The sequence below is a fragment of the Aquila chrysaetos genome, chromosome 15, assembly GCF_900496995.4.
Source record: "Aquila chrysaetos chrysaetos chromosome 15, bAquChr1.4, whole genome shotgun sequence".
NCBI classification, from domain to species: Eukaryota; Metazoa; Chordata; class Aves; order Accipitriformes; family Accipitridae; genus Aquila; species Aquila chrysaetos.
The window spans coordinates 30321491-30339556 of NC_044018.1; the positions used below are offsets into that span (position 1 = coordinate 30321491).

The 18066-nt window shown below is 56.9% G+C and overlaps 1 protein-coding gene across 5 annotated transcripts in view; it reads right to left on the reverse strand.

Moving 5' to 3' along the window:
* Positions 1 to 7597: 7597 nt before the first annotated feature.
* Positions 7598 to 18066, reverse strand: part of LOC115350888 (SAP domain containing ribonucleoprotein) — a 32136-nt gene continuing 21667 nt past the window's right edge. For 2 of the 5 annotated variants that reach the window (XM_030036963.2, XM_030036961.2), the window contains 2 exons: positions 11839 to 11928; positions 7598 to 10015 (listed from right to left, as the gene is read on the reverse strand). In XM_030036963.2, the coding sequence (XP_029892823.1) occupies positions 9974 to 10015; positions 11839 to 11928 (132 nt within the window). In that variant the 3' untranslated portion in view covers positions 7598 to 9973. The other 3 variants (XR_003926644.2, XM_030036962.2, XM_041128933.1) reach the window with 3 other exon arrangements.

An 18066-nucleotide genomic window follows, 5' to 3' on the forward strand; every position in this document is an offset into this window, starting at 1 on the left:
AGCAACAGCCAGCGCCGGGGCCGGGGGCCGAGGCACCCCCTCTCCCTGCCGTTCAGTGCCTTTCGGGGGGGACCGTGTCCTCCGGCAGCACCGGGTCTCACTGTGGAGCCGGCGCATCCCACGCCGGAGGAGCGGGCAGCCTCCCGCCTGGCAGGGGGAAGACGTCCCGACCCGCCGAGCCGGGGACAACGCCTGCTTCCCTGCGTGGTGCCCCCCGCCCCGCCATGCCCGCGTGATGCCGAAGGGGTCGGTGCCGGCGAAGCCGCTCACGGAAATATTTTGCCGGTCCCCGTTTCGCTTCCACCCAGCGCTCGTGGCTCACGAGGGCTCGTCCGGCCCCGGCCGTCGGCCGTTGCCGTTCCCCTCCGCCACTGAACCCACACTGGATGCGGCCAAGGATGCGCTGGCACGGAGAAGCACCGTCCTGCCATTGCCGGCACTGGGGCCGGTCCCCCCGGGCCCTGTAAGGCGCCGGGCACGGCACAGCCACCGCCGGGAGCGGAGCCACGCGCCGGGAAAGAGCCAGAAGCCGCTTGGAAGGGACTGGAAAGGGCACGGAGCCACCCCGGCCACGGGATCCTGCTCTGGAGTCAGGGGAGCCGCGGTCTGGCTGGGATCCGGCTGGGATCCACCTGCCCCCCCTCGCCCCAACCATCGCCAGGTGCTGGAGCCCCGTTTGGTGGGGAGGGGGTCTCGCTCCCCCCCCCGACCCGGGACGTGGCCACCGGCCTTGCGCTCGGGGCACGTGGCCCTTCCCTGGGGAGGGGGACAGGCACGGCTGGGCTCTGGCCAGTGGTGGGGGCTTCCCGCCCAGCACAGCGGGGGGAATGGCAGCGATTTGGAGCTGGGAAGGATGGGATGTGCCTGGGATGGGCGCTCCCCCGGTTTTTAAGACCCTCGAACAAGGGGGTGACCGAGGCAGGTGGGACCCCCCCCACCCCGGGCATCGTCCCCCCGTGCTGGGGCAGCGGCAGCCGCTGCGGGGTCCAGTCCGGCGCGGAGCCCAGAGCCCGGGGGGGGGGGTCCAGCCACCCCGCCTGCCCCCAGCGTTGGGGGAACCATGGAGCACCCCAAACCCACAGCCCATCTCCCCAAAAGCCCCCACAGGGCCCCGGGGCGGCGGTTACAGGCAGGTGGCGCTGAAGAAGAAAGGATGGGGCCGCCCCGGGTACTGGGACCAGTCAGCCCTGGGCACTGGTCCCACAGCCCCCAACAGCGGGTGGCACTGGGACCAGTGCCCTGGGCTGACTGGTCCCCCAGGCGGTTCATGGGCGGGCAGGGGGTGGCAGCCCCGTCAGTATATTATTATTATTTACCCGGTGTATTGGTCCTGTGCGTAACGTCTTAGGTTATTTTTCTGTTCGTTTGTTCGTTGTTTTGTTCCTCGTTCTGTCGTTCAGGGGTGTCTGGGGGGGGGCAGGGATGCGTCTGCCAGGGTGGGGGCTCAGGACGGGCCCCGGAGATGGGGGGGGACGCGGCAGGTCCAAATCGCACGACCAAAAGGCCATGGATGGTTGGGGGGGGTTTAATCACGTGACCAAACACAGCACTTGAACATCAAAAAATAAAATTAAAAAGAAATTAAAAAAAAAATATTTAAAAAAAGAAATAATCAAAGAGTTCAGAGCTTTCAGCTCCATCCCGCACCGGGGGCTCCCGGCCAGCCCGGGGCTTGCCGGCACCACAGCCGGGGCTCCCGCGTGCCGGTGGCACCGGTCCCGCCACAGCACCAGGACCCCCAGCCAGCACGGCCAGCACCACGTCCCCCCACGACATCGACGTCCCACGAGATGTCGTGCTGCCAGCTCACCTCCGGCACAAATGTCACCGTGTCGGAGCCGTGTGGTGATGCCGGAGCCGGTGGCGAGAGGCAGCCGGAGGGAGTGGAGTGGCGGCCTGGGGGATGCCGAATGTTCCCTGTAAAACTGGTGTGTTGAGAGAGAGAGAGAAAGAGGGAGAGACTGCTGGGGGCTGGGGAACCATTTGCACTATGGAAGGTTAAAGAAGAGATGAGGACAGGATCGCCTTCACCGCAGAGCTGGGGCTGGGCCGGAGCCGTGTCCGTGGGCTGGCTGGGCGCAAGGATTGGTCCATCTGCGCCGGGATGGTTTTTCCTCGCTGGCGGAGGAGATGCCAAGGTGCTGCCGGCTTCGCTGCGGTGCCACAGCATCGGGACACGACATCCCCCTGGCCCCGGGCCGGAGGAAGGGGCTCCGGCCCCACCAGCCCGGCAGGATGCGGGCGCTGGGTCCGGGAAAGCTGCGGCAGCCCCGAGGGACGGGGATCGGTGGGTCCGGAGCAGCCTCCCCCAGGAGAAGACCTCCCTCCCGGAGCCGGTGCGAGGCTCGAGACACCGCCGACACCAACCCACGCTCCCCGCGGCCCGGCCGTCCCGCGGCGGCTGCCGCGGTGCCCTGACCCGCAGGCAAAGCCGGACCCGCTCTCCGAGACGCCGCTGGCCCAGGGCCGTGGGGGGATCTGGCACGGCTGCCTCGTTACACCATGGCCTCGTTATAAAGCTCCTTTCGGCGATGCCACCCTCCACCTCCGCTACCAGGCAGCGCCCGCGCCGGCACCCGGCAGCAGTAACGGAGGGAGCGGGTGCCCCCGGCGCGGGGGGACGGGACGGGGGGACTCGCGGCTCCTCGGTCACAAACCGGATTAGGAAGAGCTACAGGAAAGGAAAAGCTTAAAGAGCGTCCCAGTTACTTCTGTGTTGTATAAATTACATTTGGTCTGTAACTCGCGTTAGTCTCCTGTGTACGATATCATAACCACTGCTCTGTCCCGGTTCCGTCCTTGGTTGTTTTTTTTTTTTAGACTTTTTGTACAATAAAAAAATTTATATAGCCAAAAAGAAAAAAAAAAAAATTGAAAACTGCTGACAAATGCATTTTGCTTGGGTTACTGCGCCCCACTCGCTGCCTCCCTGCCCCTCGCCCGGACCCAGCCCCTCGCTGGCACTGGATCCCAGGGTTGGCACCGGATCCCGGGGTCAGTGCCAGATTCCAGGGTCGGCCACACAGCGTCCCCACCGGAGTGGAGATGGAGGAGGCCAGGTGGGGGCTTGGAGGGGCACGAGCAGCCCCGCTGTTCCTCGGGGGTCTTCACCCCACGTGCCGATCCCGGGACGGGCCCTCGGCCTCTCCGTCCGCTCGCCCAGCTTCGCGTGCCAGGTCCCTGCGTCACGGCAGCCCCCTGCGCCCAACCCTGCCGTCCCCTTCCCATCTCTTCCCTCGGGAGCTCCTGGCCTGATCCGGCGACCCTGGCTCTGACCGGCTTGGGAAATGTTTCCTAATGCTTCTCATTTTTCCCACGCTCCCGATGCTAGCTGCGCACCACGGACAAGCGGATGAGAGGGGACGAAATCCGCCCTGATGCCCTGTGCCTGGCTTGGAGCCGCTTGCGGCCAAGGACATTCCCGAGTTTATCTCCCAGCTGGGGCCAAACCACAGCCTGCCCCCCGCTCTGAACATGCTTGTCCTTGCGCTTTGGCAGCCAACACCGAACCAACACCTTGAGAAACAGCCCAGGAGAACACAACCACCCCAAAATTAGCTCAAACCGGTTGGGGAAGAATGTCCCCATCCCAGCAGCAGATGCGGAGGTGGCCTGTGCCCACCAGCGGGGGTGGGTTTGCCATATTCCGCACACACCCCCCCCCCCAGAGCCACAGCAAGGCTGAGCAAACCTGGGTGGGTTGACCCCGAGGAGGGGATGGAGGACACGGGACAGGGATGGAGACACCCGGAACAGTGCCGGACATACCCTGCATGGGACCACCGTCTCCGGGCAATGGCGAGAGCCGCATCCCCCCCTCCCGGGGCGGGAGCCCCCCCTGCCCTCCCCGCGGCCCCCGCTTCCTCCCAGCGCAGCTCCCCGTTGTAAAGCTGAGATTTACAAGTGGCCCCAAGTGCCGGAGGAGCCGAGCTCAGGGGCAGCCTTTATGGAGCCTCATTAGGGGCTGCAGGTATGCCGAGAATGTCGCAGCTAATTACAGCTGTGGCCGGCGGGAGGGGACAGGGTGGGCAGCGGAGGGTGACTGCCCCCGGGGCCGGGGGAGCAGGGGGATGTTCTGGCACAGGCGAGGACCGGACACGAGGACGCGCGGCTCTGGCACCGATTCTGGCCCCGCCGGGGTCAGACGGGTCCCAGGCCCTGCCGCCAGCGGCTCCGTGGACGTTGGCCATTTTCCTGCTCCGGCCGAGGTCCTCCGGGAGATGCCGGAAAGCTGCTGCTCCCTCCGGCAGCACCCCAGCCCCCTCCGCACCCCATCCCTGCCCTGCACCCCTCGCTCCTGCTGCCAGTCCCATCCGAGACCCCCCAGCCCCATCTTGGCCAAGAGCTCGCCGTGGGGCCACGGGCAGCTCCGGGCCGGGCTGAGGTCTCGGCCGTGGTCGAGGACGAGACGCCAAGTCCCTCCAACGCCAGAGCTGCTCCGGGGGGAGCTGCCTGCTCTGCCCCCTCCGGACTCGGCTTCCCCACGGATAAAGCTCCTGGGGGTCTTCAGGACCCGCAGGACGGCACCGAACCAGCACCCACGGGGCAGCGTGAAGCACGACACGACACACCGAGGGCAAGGACACCCCGTACCCCAAAACAGCCCCAATTCCGCCGGCCCCAGGGGACAACGGCCAGCTCTGATGGGGAGACCCGGCCATGGCATCTCCATTGCGACCAAGCCTCTCTGCCCGCCGTACCTCGGGGGCCACGGCCTCGGGGTCTGCCCGGGGGTGGGGGGGCCAGGCTGTGCCACCCACCCAGAGGGCTGCCAGAGGAACCAAGAGGTCCCGGGTTGGGGGGGGGGTTGGTTTGTTTGCTTCGGAGGACGATGTCAAGAGTTTAACGAGCGCTTGCTTTTGTTCTGGTCACGTCTCCCCCGAGGCCGCGGGGGCTGCACCCCACATCCCTGCTCTCCCCCCCCCCGCCCCGGCCATCCATCGGGTGACCTAATTCAGAGACCCAGGGGCAGGGCTGGGGGGGGACAAATTAGGACAGGGACATCCGGACGACCACCCACAGCTGCACCACGACATACTATGGCTCCCCGAACCTTCCCCTCTGCCGCCTAACAAGACCATCCGCATGCAACATTCACAGTAATTAAACCATCAACGGGGAGCTTGGCGGAGCTCCACCGGCCTCGCCGCGGCCCCGGGGGGAGACGCCAGAACCAGGGCGATTATCCGGGAGAGCTGGGCACGGTCCAGCCCCCCCCACCGCCGGCGACGGGGCGGGATGCCGTGCTGCCGCAGAGACAGCGGGCAGGCAGCAGCACGGGTCCGTGCCCGGCTCTGGGGACAAGGGTGGCTTGGCCCCCCTCCATCAACGCCGCCACTCGACTTCCAACCTGCGGTAGCGATCAGATTTTGACGCGATCCCAAAGATCCCCAAACCAGCCCAGGCTCAGGGCAGCACGTTGCTTGCAAGTAGGACTTGAGGCGTCCCAATTCCCTGTGCCCCAGTGAGCACGGCCCTTACGGAGCCACCTCCTCCCCGGCTGCAGCGGTGCCCGGGCTGGAAGGAAGGATTCAAGGGGATGGAGGCAGTGACCAGCCATCGCTCCTTTCCCAGCCAGCCTCCCACCACTGGAGAAAGGCCCTGCGGGATGGGAGCAACCAGCTGAGGAAGGTCAACGCGCGGGCTCCTCCGGGAGAAGATGCACAAGACCGGGGAGTCGAGAGAGAAGGAGAAGGTCTTCACAGCAGCGGACCACGGCTACCTCCTGCGATGGAAACCCCCGCTTCAGCCCCACGGAGCCCCGCAGCGGGACCCAGCCCTGCCTCCACCACAACGGATCCAGGACATGCCGGATCCTGCAGCGCAGTCCTGGCTCCCAGCTGCGGGAACAGCGGCACCGAGCCAGGAGGGACACTGGCCACGCTCATCGGCTCCGGCACAAGCGCAGGTGGAGGGCGGCAGTGGGGGCTCGGTGCCGTCCCTCCTTGGGCTCATCCACACTTCCAGGGTCCACTCTTTTGTATCCCGATTTTTGTGAATTTGAACAAAAGACTTTTCCAACCCCCCCCCCAGAGGATCTGGGGGCAAGAGGCTGTTGGGAGACGAGGACGGCGCAACTGGAAGGGACATGTTGGCACCGGAGTGTGCATCCCCCCCGCCGCACACCTCGCTCCTCACCCCATTGTGCAAACCCCCCGTTTCTCCCTCTCGTTCCCCCCTCGCCGGCCTGACCTATCATCCCACTCACATTTACAGCCCAAGCGTCTGCTGTGAAAAGTGACTTCATGCTGAATTTGGGCACCGCTCGGCGTTACCAGCTCTCACGCTGCAAGCCCCGGCCCTCCTTTTCTTTCGCTCGCTTTCCCACACTTTCCCCCGCTCATTGTGTGCCCGCTGCTTTTTTTCTTCCCCTATTCAGCCCAAATTAGTCACGAGCAGCCCCCAGCTTGGAGAGGAAAAATAAATTAGGTGGTGTTTTAAACACAGTGTGATTGGAATGATTCTCCCCTACGCCCAGGAGGGGAAAGCCTGGTGGGTGAAAGATGCAGCGTCCTCTACAAAACAGCCCCCGGCACCTCCCCGGGGAGCCGGGGAGGGGGGGGGACAGAGAGCGACAGGCTGGGGACACCGGCACATCTGCACAGAGCTCCCGATTTTGGTACCACGGCCAAGGGAAACTCATCCCCAACGAGGGGAGGAGACAGTGTGAGGGAAGAGGAAAAGACAAGACGCACACGTCGCTTCACCGGCCCCAGGAGGAGATCAGCCAGGGCAGAACCACCACCAGGACGCCCCCGAGCAGAGGGGAGCGACCCAGGGAGGAGGACACGTGGCCAGGCAGGGCAGAAATGGGGCTGGGACCCCCACGCCGCTCTGGTCCCCGGGCCAGAAAGTGGAGCTGGTGGCGAAATCCGGAGTCCTCGGTGCTGCCCTTGGCTCAGAGGGAAGGCGATGGCATCCCACCATCGGAGCAGAAGTCCCACGTGCCATCATCAACGCTGCTGGAAGACAGGAGACAGCGCAGCCTACGGCGGCGGCTTCTCGCCCTCCAAGCTCAGGATCCAGCCACCAGCGACCTGCAGGCCCTGGAGAGCTCCCGGACCAGCAGCACCTCACGACACGGCAGTCCCCGGCTTGTCCCGTTGGCTGGAACCCCCAAGCTCTGACACAGAGGGACCTGAAGCAAGCAGACACGGCAAAGCCAAGAGCTATCTGTGCTTCCTCTCAAGTTCTACAACGATCCTTGGTCTACAGCACCGAACCATCGGCTGTGAGAAGCGGCGACCACCCTGTTACTTGTACGTAGTCCCAATTTGGGTTACGGCTGGGTCCCAGCTCTGAAGAGCCTGCGCGGTTCCCCGGGGAAGCAAGGAGATTGGCATCCGAATGAAGCAGCAAGGTCAATCTGGAGAGGCAAGGCAGGGTTAGGACTTTGGCCAGGCCACAAGAAGTTAATGTCAGGACAATCTCTAACCGCTGGCGACGGCCCGGCCAGGCAGGGTCTCTGCCCCCCAGCCAGCACCGTGCAGGCAGGAGTGGCCGTGGCCAAGTCTCCATCTGCTCCAGCTCCCTCCCGGCAGCACGCTCCAGCCCCGAGCCTCAGCCGTGCCATGCATCAAACTGACAGATACCAGCATTGCCTTGGAGAAGCAGTTTTATTATGAAACCGAGAATGAAATGCAGTGTTTGCCCTGGCACACTACAAAACATTTCAAGCAAATAACCAGCAAAAAGATCGTGAGCCAAATAGAAAATACATCTTACAAAATCTGACATACAAAAAAAAAAAAAAAAAAAAAATCAGAATAACGTTATTACATTAAATCAGGAAGGATCAAGAGAGCTTCAATTCACTCAGCCACTGACAACCCAAGACACACAACGTAACCCGGACCCTGTGGCTTTTAGCTGCCCTTTGGGAAAGTAAACAAACGTCCAGGGTATTGCTTAGAGTCAACGAGGGCACACGGACGCAGTCAGACTGCAAACATTAATGGAACAGAAGCAGTTTGAAGACTTCTACGTTAAAAAATATATATATTGCTTATCAAGAATCAGGTATAAGCCTCTGAAAAGCTAGATTTGTACACACACCCGTTGTTCTCTAGCATCTTAAGGAACCAAGCATGGACAAGGCAAACATCTCTCCGGTAAGAGGTTACAGTCAGAAATAAGAATCCTAGGATGTCAGTCTTCAGACAAGAGAAGGATTTCAGCCACAATGCCCACCTAAAAATCCAAGCAGACAAACAGATTTCTGCTTACAGACAGATTTCTGCTTGCGCCTGGGGCCAAGGTATCCGTGGAGGGAAAGCTCTGCACAGGGTGGGAGATGCAGCAGGAACAAACGCTTGTGAGTGAAACCAATTCTCTAGGCAGGCAAAGGAGGAAAGGGCACCAGGCAGCTCCTCTCTGCCCCAGCGCTGCCAGTCCAACACCCCTGGCTTCGGGGTCCTACGCTTCTCCACTGCCACCACTTCTTCCACCCGCGCAAGCCACCCCGGGGAGTGGCTCTTTACAGCCCCCCAAGAACAAAGGTGCCATCTGAAACACTAAAGCAGCAAGAAGCGCTTCACAAGCTGCGGCAGCGCTGCCTTTGGTGCGACTCAGCCAAATTTTTTCCGTAATTTCACCGAAACAGTTATGGATAATGCAGTAGAAGGAACTGTGTTCCTGCACAGCTACCAAGAACTTCCACACTCAAAACACAGGTCCCAGGATAACGCCGGTGCTCTCCTGCACTGCCTGGCAGCTCGGAGAAGACTGAGGCTTCTTCAGCAAGTCTGCGAGTTAAACCAGCTTGGCAGCTACTCTGAGGCAAAGAAAGGACAAGATAAAATCCAGCCTGAGAACAGACATCGGGCAAAACAACTCTGCTGGTTTGTCATTTAAGGAGAGAAATGTATCACTGACCTTCGAGGAACCTGGAAAATGTAGGTGAAACGCCATGAGACGCAGAGGGCTTAGCAAGGCAGGATAAATGAAGCAGTGAGAACAGGCTCCATTTGCAAATGCATGGCTACATTTTCCTCCTCGTTTGAGGACACCAGTCTTGATCTAGGGTTAATCGGCAATTCTTGCTCTGACAATTCCCATTAGCCTCACCCTGGGAAGGAAGGCAGTCGTGAAACTGCCCCGCGTGTCAGCTATCACAGACGCCACTTCCATTTTTGAAAACATGAGACAATATAATTGAGAAAATCCTTCCCTGATGTTCAACCTGTCAGATCCCGGACGAGCCAGGGGTAAGATGCCAGAGATCCAGAGCAGGACTCACGTAATGCATCGTGCTCTCGAGACGAGGCGCGTTCTTATCCCAGCTGCTGGGAAGAGACCATGATACAGCTGAACCTTGGGGCCTGTTTTCACGGGGTGGAGGAGGAGAGGACCAGGGCAGTCTGAGAGGTGGAGACGGCATTCAATGGCAAACAGACAACACATTTCAAACCAGTCCTTGCATTAGCAGCGTACTGGGAGTCCTTAAGCTAGAAAAGCAACTGCCGAGGGCAGAGCAAACCCTGCTCTACCTCCATTCCTCAATGTTTTCCCTTCCTCATTGCACAGCAGACACCATGCTCCTACTGTTGCTCTATCTGCCTGTCTGTTTACCGGGCAGAGTTTGGCTCTCCCCTGCACAGGTGTTTCCCAGCGACGCTAGGAGGGCACCGGGACACTCTCCATCTCTCCCTGTCGGACGGTACCTCCGGTGCGAGCTGCTGCAAATGACCCCACCAGCAGCTGGGAAACCACCGGACCGCAGGACTGCGGGCTACCAGAGATGCACTGACAACAGTTTCTTCTTTTTGCTCAACTTTTCTTCATTTTTAAACGTCGTAACTTGAAAAAATAAGTAGAACAATCATACAACTACGGGGGATTCCCTGTCTACTCATCACTAAAACCTAGAGAAACAGTGTGGGAGTGAGAGAAAGTGGGGGGGGAAGAGAGAGAAAGAGTATGCACGCACTCGAGAGGCACACTGCAAATGGGCTGAAGCTAAAAAGGACCAGCATCAGACGATCCCAAAACGTTCTGCTCTTTTCCTCTTCTTTGCCTGCAAAGAGGAATTACAAGAAAAAAAATCAAAACCAAAAAGAAACAAATTAACAAGTTCTTTAAAATGTCACACACAACCTGATGGAGAATTTATTAAAAATTTGGTATCGGCAACACCACCAGAGCTCGGCAGCTCTGGCCCCCTCCTGAGCGCACCACCACCAAGTTAGTTCAAGGGAGCTACGAAGTTCTTCTTCTAACACTGGGACAAAGAGAGCCCCAAAATCAAGTAGCAGAAATATACAGTGCCTGAGATACAGTGCTGCTGAAGTCACTTCGTCTTGCTGGCAATGTGCTACAAAGGGGCTGAGCTGGGAACAATGCCTACTTCAGAGGCCTGGAAACCCTTCCAGGCAGTGGGGAGGTGGGAAATGTAAAAGGGCAAAGGGTTAACACTCTCCTATTCATGGAAAAGGTGAGAGGGACACACTAAAACGCATTAAATATACTATTGCGTCTCTCAGATATGCCTTTAAGCCGATACACGAGGGGCGTATAAATCTTAATTTTTAGCAGGATAAATAGCCCGGGGGCAACAGAAGCCCTAATCAAGAATCTCCAGGGGAAAGGTGCATTTGAGTGCACACAATACCAGTAAAAAGACCTTTTTGTTCCAGGCACAATCTCCAAGTGACCTAACGGAAAAGCATGGAATCCCTCGCCCAGCCGCCCCCTCCGTGCGGGCCGGAGGGGCTCATTCTCCCATGCTCTGCAGAAGGCTGGGAACGCCGCTTCCCGCTTCACGCGGGGCAGCGTTTCTGCAGTAAACCCAAAACAAAACACACACACAGACAAAAAAAGCCCCTAAACCCCACCTGAATTGTTGAGATTGCTCTTAGGAACCAAACAAAACCCACTTCTCGTCTGTCGAGCCCAGGAGCCATCTGGTTAAGCAGTTTCCAAGACCCAACACTCGCCCTGCCGCAACCTTTGCCATTTGATTGTTAACGCAGGAGTCCCCACCCCGGAGGGGTCCCTTTGTCCCCAGGAGAGGGGTCCCCGACTCCGGCTGATCCACACTGGAGCCATATTTACGTGGCACCATAGGTGCGTATGGCACTCCCCACCTAACAATGTAGGAGCTACCACACCGGAGCACAGCCTGCATGGTGACTTGGAACAATTTGAAGCAGAAGAAAGTGTAAAAGTACATAAAAGAGCACAAAATTGCCCTGAGGAGCTTACAAATTTAAAAGATGGGCCAAAACCACAGAGGACAGAACAAAGCATGGAGGAGAAAAAGCTGGAAACAGGGTCAGCATCTCAATCCTCATTATATTGTAGAGTCTCCAGGGACTTATTGATGAAGACCTACAATAGCATCCAAGGGGAAGGAGAGGGTCCAGAAGCATCCAGGACACAGGGAATTACAGAGTACAAGGAGCAGAGAGAGAGTGAGTCAGCTCAAACCAAGGGGAGGGGGAACCAAGGTGGGAGAAACTGGAGTAGAGCAGATGCTTCCAGAAGAGGTGGGGGGCACATCTACACCATCCTGCAAGAGGAGGAGCTGGATGCCAACACGTGCTGGCACGCTCCTGTGGCTTGGTAGACTCCAGAGCGGCCTATTTCCAGGAGGAGCCAGGGGAAAAGCCGCAACAGACCGGATGGCAGAAGCTCATCATCGCTCACTGCCAAGGCAAAGAGGCTGAGTGGCCACGGGAGCGCACCCACCCACAGCTCGGGGTCAGTCCCACGCTAGCCCAGGGGACTTGACGCTGAGCGAGGTCCCAGGTGTGCAGAGTCGTGCTGCCACCCCCGGGACCATCACTGCTCCCCTCAGCATCCTCGGCCGCTCCCCATCTGCTTAGAAAAAGGTTTTACCTCTGTGTCCTCTGTAGCTCCAGCCCCGGCAGAACTCGTTACAATGCCAAACCGCTCCTTTCTCTTCTTCAGTTTCTCATCTTCTTCACTCTGGCACAAAGAAGGACAAAGATTTATTTTGTTGGCAATGCCCCAGGGCACTCGTTTAATGGTAAATTGTGTTCCTCCTACCCCCACTCCTCCCACAGTCGGTTACCAGAGCACCTGCTAAAAGAGCTGGGACAAGGCAGCAGAGACACCGAGAGCGGAGCAGGCTTCTCCTCTGCCTTGGCAAAGTGCACTGTCTGTAGGGGATGCACTGCACGTGCCAAAGAGCTCCTGCAGAGCACGTCAGATAACAAGGATGGCTCTGGCCCTTCAGCAGTGATCAATGAAGACACACAAAGGCAGCGTCCACCTACCAGCCTGTGTGCCTCAAATAAAACCACAGCCCCCTTCAAGCCTGCCCATCGTTACAGCACCATATCGTCTTTGCTCTGAATTTCTTCATGCCCAAACGTGAGCATGATGGAGGAGGGTGGAAGGAAAGGACAGACACTCGTCACAGCTACTGCAACAGGGCACAGATGGGCACGTGCAAAGGAAAATCCAGCCTCAGCAGCCAGAACCTCACCTTTGTCTGGATGTGGTCTAGGAAGGATTTGGGGGAAGCATTTACAGCTGTTGCAGGGACCTTCGTAATGCCCTTGGGAAAGCGAGCAGCAGGAAGCTGACGCCCACCCCCGTGGTAGACGCTGTGCTGTGCCGCTTCTCTCGGACACATTCCCATTTGGAGATGGAAGCCCAGCACTCACCCTATCTTCCTAAGTCTTATTTCATTTATTTCCAGCCCAAGCGAGCAAATTTCTACTGGCGTTTCCCAGCACCTTCCAATCCCTGTTTCTCAAGGTCCTCCAAAAAACCTGGAGGCTTTTTACCTCCGCTGCCATCACTCACACCGATGTCCTGATCGCCAGTAATAGCCACACCCATCATTGCCCGTAAAAGCCTCAACACATCCATTTTCTGTAGATTTATTCCCACCTCTGGCTGTTTCGTGCCTTTTTCAGGCCATTTCTACAGTTAAGGCTGCCCAGTTACTTTGCTGGGCTCCCACCAGTTCTCTCTCCCCTATTATTAAGTACATCTCGGAGCTCTCACCCCCATAACCCCATCCACTACATCTTGTTAACCACGGGAGTATGGCTTACAAGCAGACTCTCGCTCGCTGAAGGGTCCCCATCCGTGCCGCCCTGATGCACGGCGTCCCACCGCCTTGGTGAACCAGAGGTACCAACACCATTGCCTGGGGTTTATAGCAAGGGGCAGCAGGCAGGAGAACAGGAGCACTGTTTCCAAGAAAATGCACTTCAAGTCCCAGTGCTCCACCTGGATCAACTGGAATTAGCTGGCCAAGCAGAGGAATCAAGCTGGACACTTATCCGTTTAAGCTCGAGGTCATAAACCACACCATCAGCAGCCAAATTTGACCAAGAGTGGCACTGGGCACCCTGTTAGCAAGCAGCGGGGTAACCTCGCCGTGTCAATACCTTACATAAATGAGGCCGCAGCAACCCGCTCAGCACTATTACTTCTGACAGAGACGTGTGTTGTGGCAACAGGGCTGGCCAAGGTGTTTGAATTGAAAACTCTGAGGTTCTCACAAGCTCCAGCTCTGTAGGAAGCCGCCAGCAGCCATGTCCCAAACACGTTTGATTCCTCCTGTGCGTTACAGCCCCTCACCGCAGGGACTGCTGCCGAACACGACGGCAAGCGCTGGCAGCCCCGCCGAGCATGCGGCTTAACCTTCCTTCCCAGAAATTCTCTGCGCAAGACTGTTTTGAAGATGGCTCTGTCATGAGGACATAGCCACCCTCAGCCACCTGCTCTGTCCTGCTGGTCCTCCTTTCCATGGTTTGATAGCGAAGCTATGAGCAAAGCTTAAATCACCCTCAGCACTCCCTGCCCTCCCCAGCCCCGTGTCATGGAGGTGGATGGAGGGGGACAGAAGGTACGCAATCGTCCTAGGCTCTTGTGGGGGAGCAGCCAAGAGCTCTCTCCCAATCCAGTACACAATCCAGGTTAGGATGGCTCCAGCTTTCAGGAAGAAGCAACATCCCAGAAAAGCAGCGAAACTTGAGGGTTGTGAACAAAGGACGCTGGGAGGGATTATCATCACGGGGACAGGGAAGGGAAGAAAAAGTTGCTCGCTGGAGCAGCACGACTTACATGCAAACCACGGCCACACAAAGAAAATCCAACCTGCGCATTAGCAACAACATTAAACAAACAGGCTCTTAAAAACCACTACTGCTGTCTGCGTGGTTTAAATCCCATGAGCAAAAGGATGGCCCCAAAGCCACTTTCAAGCAGAAAAGCGCTGTGTCTTTAATAAAAGGACATGGGAGACTCCCAGGGACTGCACCAAGCTGTAGGTTTTTATTTATTTTTTCGGTAAGCCACCCCCATGCCTCCCGCCCCCACCACTGCCCTGCAGGGAAAGCACATAACCGTCCTACTAAATCAACACGGTCCTAATGATCTCGCTCACTTGACCCCCTAGCACGACAGTGTCAGATGCAAACACGCGTACAATAAACTTCACTCCATCTTTAGCTTCTCGCTGACAGGTTTTGATTCATGGGGTGCTGAAACCCATCTAAGGAAAATTACCTCTATCAAAACGCTGCTATCTCTGCATCTATCAACCCCTGGTAGTGCCCCGGGGCCGTGCTCCAACGTGCAAATTGGTGCACCAGCATCTGCAGGGAAAGCTGACCTTTCTGGCAGGATGTCAGATTTATTTTCTAACCTTACTATTTCTAGGCTTGTTCCCTTTGCACTCATGCCACGATAGTTATTTTGTAGTTTGTCTAAAAAAAAAAAAAAGGGGGGGTGGAGGAAAGAAGAGGAAAAAAAGCTTTTATGAAGGACTCCAAGCCCTGAAGATAAAGTCTTTCCTGTGATCTGGTAACAAGGAAGCATTTACACAAGGGTATCGATATATTTGCACTGCGCTGTATGCAATCCCAAAGCTTTAATTTTGACCCCTAAATTTCATCTGTGGGACCACAGGGTGCTGGCACAGCTCCGCGTGGGGCTGCTGCCAGTAACAGCATCCCACCACCATGGGAATCTGCCTCGGGATCTGCTTCCTCTCCGTGTGAGATCCGGGCTCCCTCCTCATCTGGAGTGCCCAGTCTAAATCCTACAGACTCCCGGCACCGAGGGACACATTCTGCACCACCCCAGGCAGAATCAGGCCCCTCTGTCCCCACGGCTGATGTCCCCAAGCTGCTGCCTACCCTCTTCCACGCAGGGAACAAGGAAGCGAGGAAAGGGGGCTTACCCCTCCACACCCCAGCATTTCAACGAGCCCCGTGCAACATCCAGAGGAACATCGGGCTTCAAACAATATTTTTTGTTTTCTTGAAGCAAGTGACACAAGTGGGGAAGCTCCCCGGTGTGCATGGGAAGAGGTCTCGAAGGCCAAGAGGGGCTGCACAGCTCCAGACTGGAAGAGTGCCTGTCAGCAGCAATTAAATCCAGGTTTAATGGCTTATTCCCAAAAGAGAGAAGGATCCATTTAAAAACTGGATCATTCCCTCTCTCCCGGGAGAAGGCAGAAGTGCTACTGCTGGTGCTGGAAGAGTTAATGCCAAAAGGCATGAATTCGTGGTTTCCATGGTGCGCAGAGCTCTGGCACTCACGGCTGCCCAGCCAACAGAGCAGATCCCAGCTCGGGGCAGGCAGAGCGCAGCCAGTTACCTTTGAACACCCCACAGGAGCTCCCTGCAAGGCAGATCTCAGCCCTTCGTTGGCAGCGAGCTTGCCACTCTCCTCTCCCACCTGAGCTCGGCAAGCTGCAATTCCTACAGCGGTAGAATAAGGAGCCACGGCAGCAGCACTCCGGTGTGATGATCTGGTTAACTTACCCGCAGGACTCAAACTTCCATGGAGGGGAAAACCCCGCCACTGGCCTCACTCTTAAAGGGCGGACAAAAGTTGATCCCAGATCACCTAGAAGCATCTCAGTGCCTTTAGCGTTCAGGCCAAGAAGCAGGAGAGCCGCCCTCGGCCCCCAGCACCTACAACCTTGTAATAAATGACTCGTCATGAGCATCTCTGATCCCTGCACTGAGCAAGCTGCTGCAAAGGACAAGGCCAGCAAGGCCCCACCATCCATTCACACATCCTGCTCTGGGCTCACAGCACTCAGGTCTCAGACATGTAGATTAAACAGCAGTTGCTCCACGTGTGTGTTATGAAGTGAGACTTCAGGAGTAATGTCAGGCTCATCCCAAGCGGCTGGGTAGGGAGAAGGATGAAGAATCAACCTGGCTCTCCAGGCGACCCTGGCACAGGTTCAGACCAGGGAAAAGGGACCAACGCACGGGAGATGCTCCACACGTTCAGCTGTCATCTGCAGCTATGCCGTTGTCAGATCACAGCTCACTGCCCCAGTTTGGCCAGGCTCATTGCACAGTAACAGCCACGTAAAAGGTAAGGCAACAGCCTTCTTCAAAGGGGCAGCTCCCCGATGTGCAGGGAAATGACTTGCTCGGTACACCCACTCTGTATTTCAAAAGCCCGCGTCGCTGTGAAATCTCTGCCCCCGAGGCCAAGTTTCATGCTGCATGGGCAGAGTGCTTCTTTCTCTGCCGATTAAAGCATCCCAGGAGGAAACTGCTCTGGATTGGCAGATGAAGCCTGGAGTATCCTCATCACAAATGCAGAGAGACAGACACAAGCCTCCATAATCGCATCCTCAGTGTTTTCATTCTTGGAGAATGGAAGGGTGTGTGCCCACATGGGTGTATAAAAACGGACCCTTCTGGTCACTCTCCTGTATCTCGCTGCAGCATGACGGATGGCAGGATGAAAAGCAGAGCCCCGAGGCTTTCAGGCGATGGTAGATTAATGATGACATGGCCTTGACCTCCAAAAGGTAAAGGTTATGAAACACTCAAGGGTAACTGGGCTTCCAATTTCATACCCGGAGGGTGAATGACAGCAACCGATGGTTTTATTCTCAGAAACACTCCAATCCTAGGACGCACAGCTGCCGCCCACCACCTTTTTGAAATTCATCTCAACGTATTTATTCCTCCTGTTTCTTTCCCCTCACAGGCTCCGAGTGCTGCTAAGTCCTTCTGGAGTCGATGTTCCCATACACCAGCAAGCGTTCAGCAGGGGATGGGAAGCAAGAAGGAAGTCCAGGGTTTATACTGAAATATTCCACATGCGCTTTACACCCCTTCCCATTTCCATCCACAAAATTGCCTTTCACACAGGAGAACTTCGCCTCATAGCACAGAGCAGGGTGCAGGCATGAGGAGCAATGCTGCATTTCGCGCTCCACTCCTCCAAAAGACCGACAAAACGCAGAGGTGATCTCCAGCTGCCCCTTTCAACCCAAGTCAGCACAGCTCTTTCATCTCCAATAGCACTTCATGCTCCCAGCCCAGATTTGGGGCTGGTCGCAGAGGGATACACGCTGAGACTGAGCCAGCAGAGATAGCCGCAGCCTTTCCCCAAAAGACCGCCAACATGAGGTCTCCACTTAGATTAGATACATGCAGCAGGAATATACATTAAAGTTCCTATCACACTCCTTATACAAACAGTGTGTTAGAAGGGCCCTCTATTCTGCTGCCATGGAGGAATGACTTCTAAACAGCACAGCTTATACAAAATTATGCCACGCAGGCAGATCCAAGGGCCTCAACGCATTTCAGAAACATCAAACACAGCTTTATCTCCACGGAAAAGAGACACCAAAGCCCCAGCGCCCGGGCTCAACTTGGGGATTCAGAGAAATGTCCCATTCACCGACTCACAGCAAGACGGGGCAACATCCAACACATCTGGGTCACCGATGGCCTCACTCAAACACACCCCAGGCCAGCCTATGCCCCTGGACAATCTGCACACTCCTTGCTGTCTCTTCTGGGGCCAGATTACAGAATTAGTCCATAGAGTCACCTAAAGTTAGAGAAAAGCTTGATCTTCTGCCTTAATATATCTGTTAAAAACCTGCTGTAAGTGCCTGGGACAAGTCTAGTGCAAGAACAGACCAAGTTGCAGGTCTCTGAAGATCTTTATTTACAAAAGGAGATGGGAAGCATCAAGAGCACGAGTTGTTTAAAACGCTGTGCCTGTTCTGGCTGTACACCAGAGAGGTCCTGATTTACTCATTCACACTAATGAAGCCTGAGCAACACAGGGTCACCGACTGGCTGCTTTCTC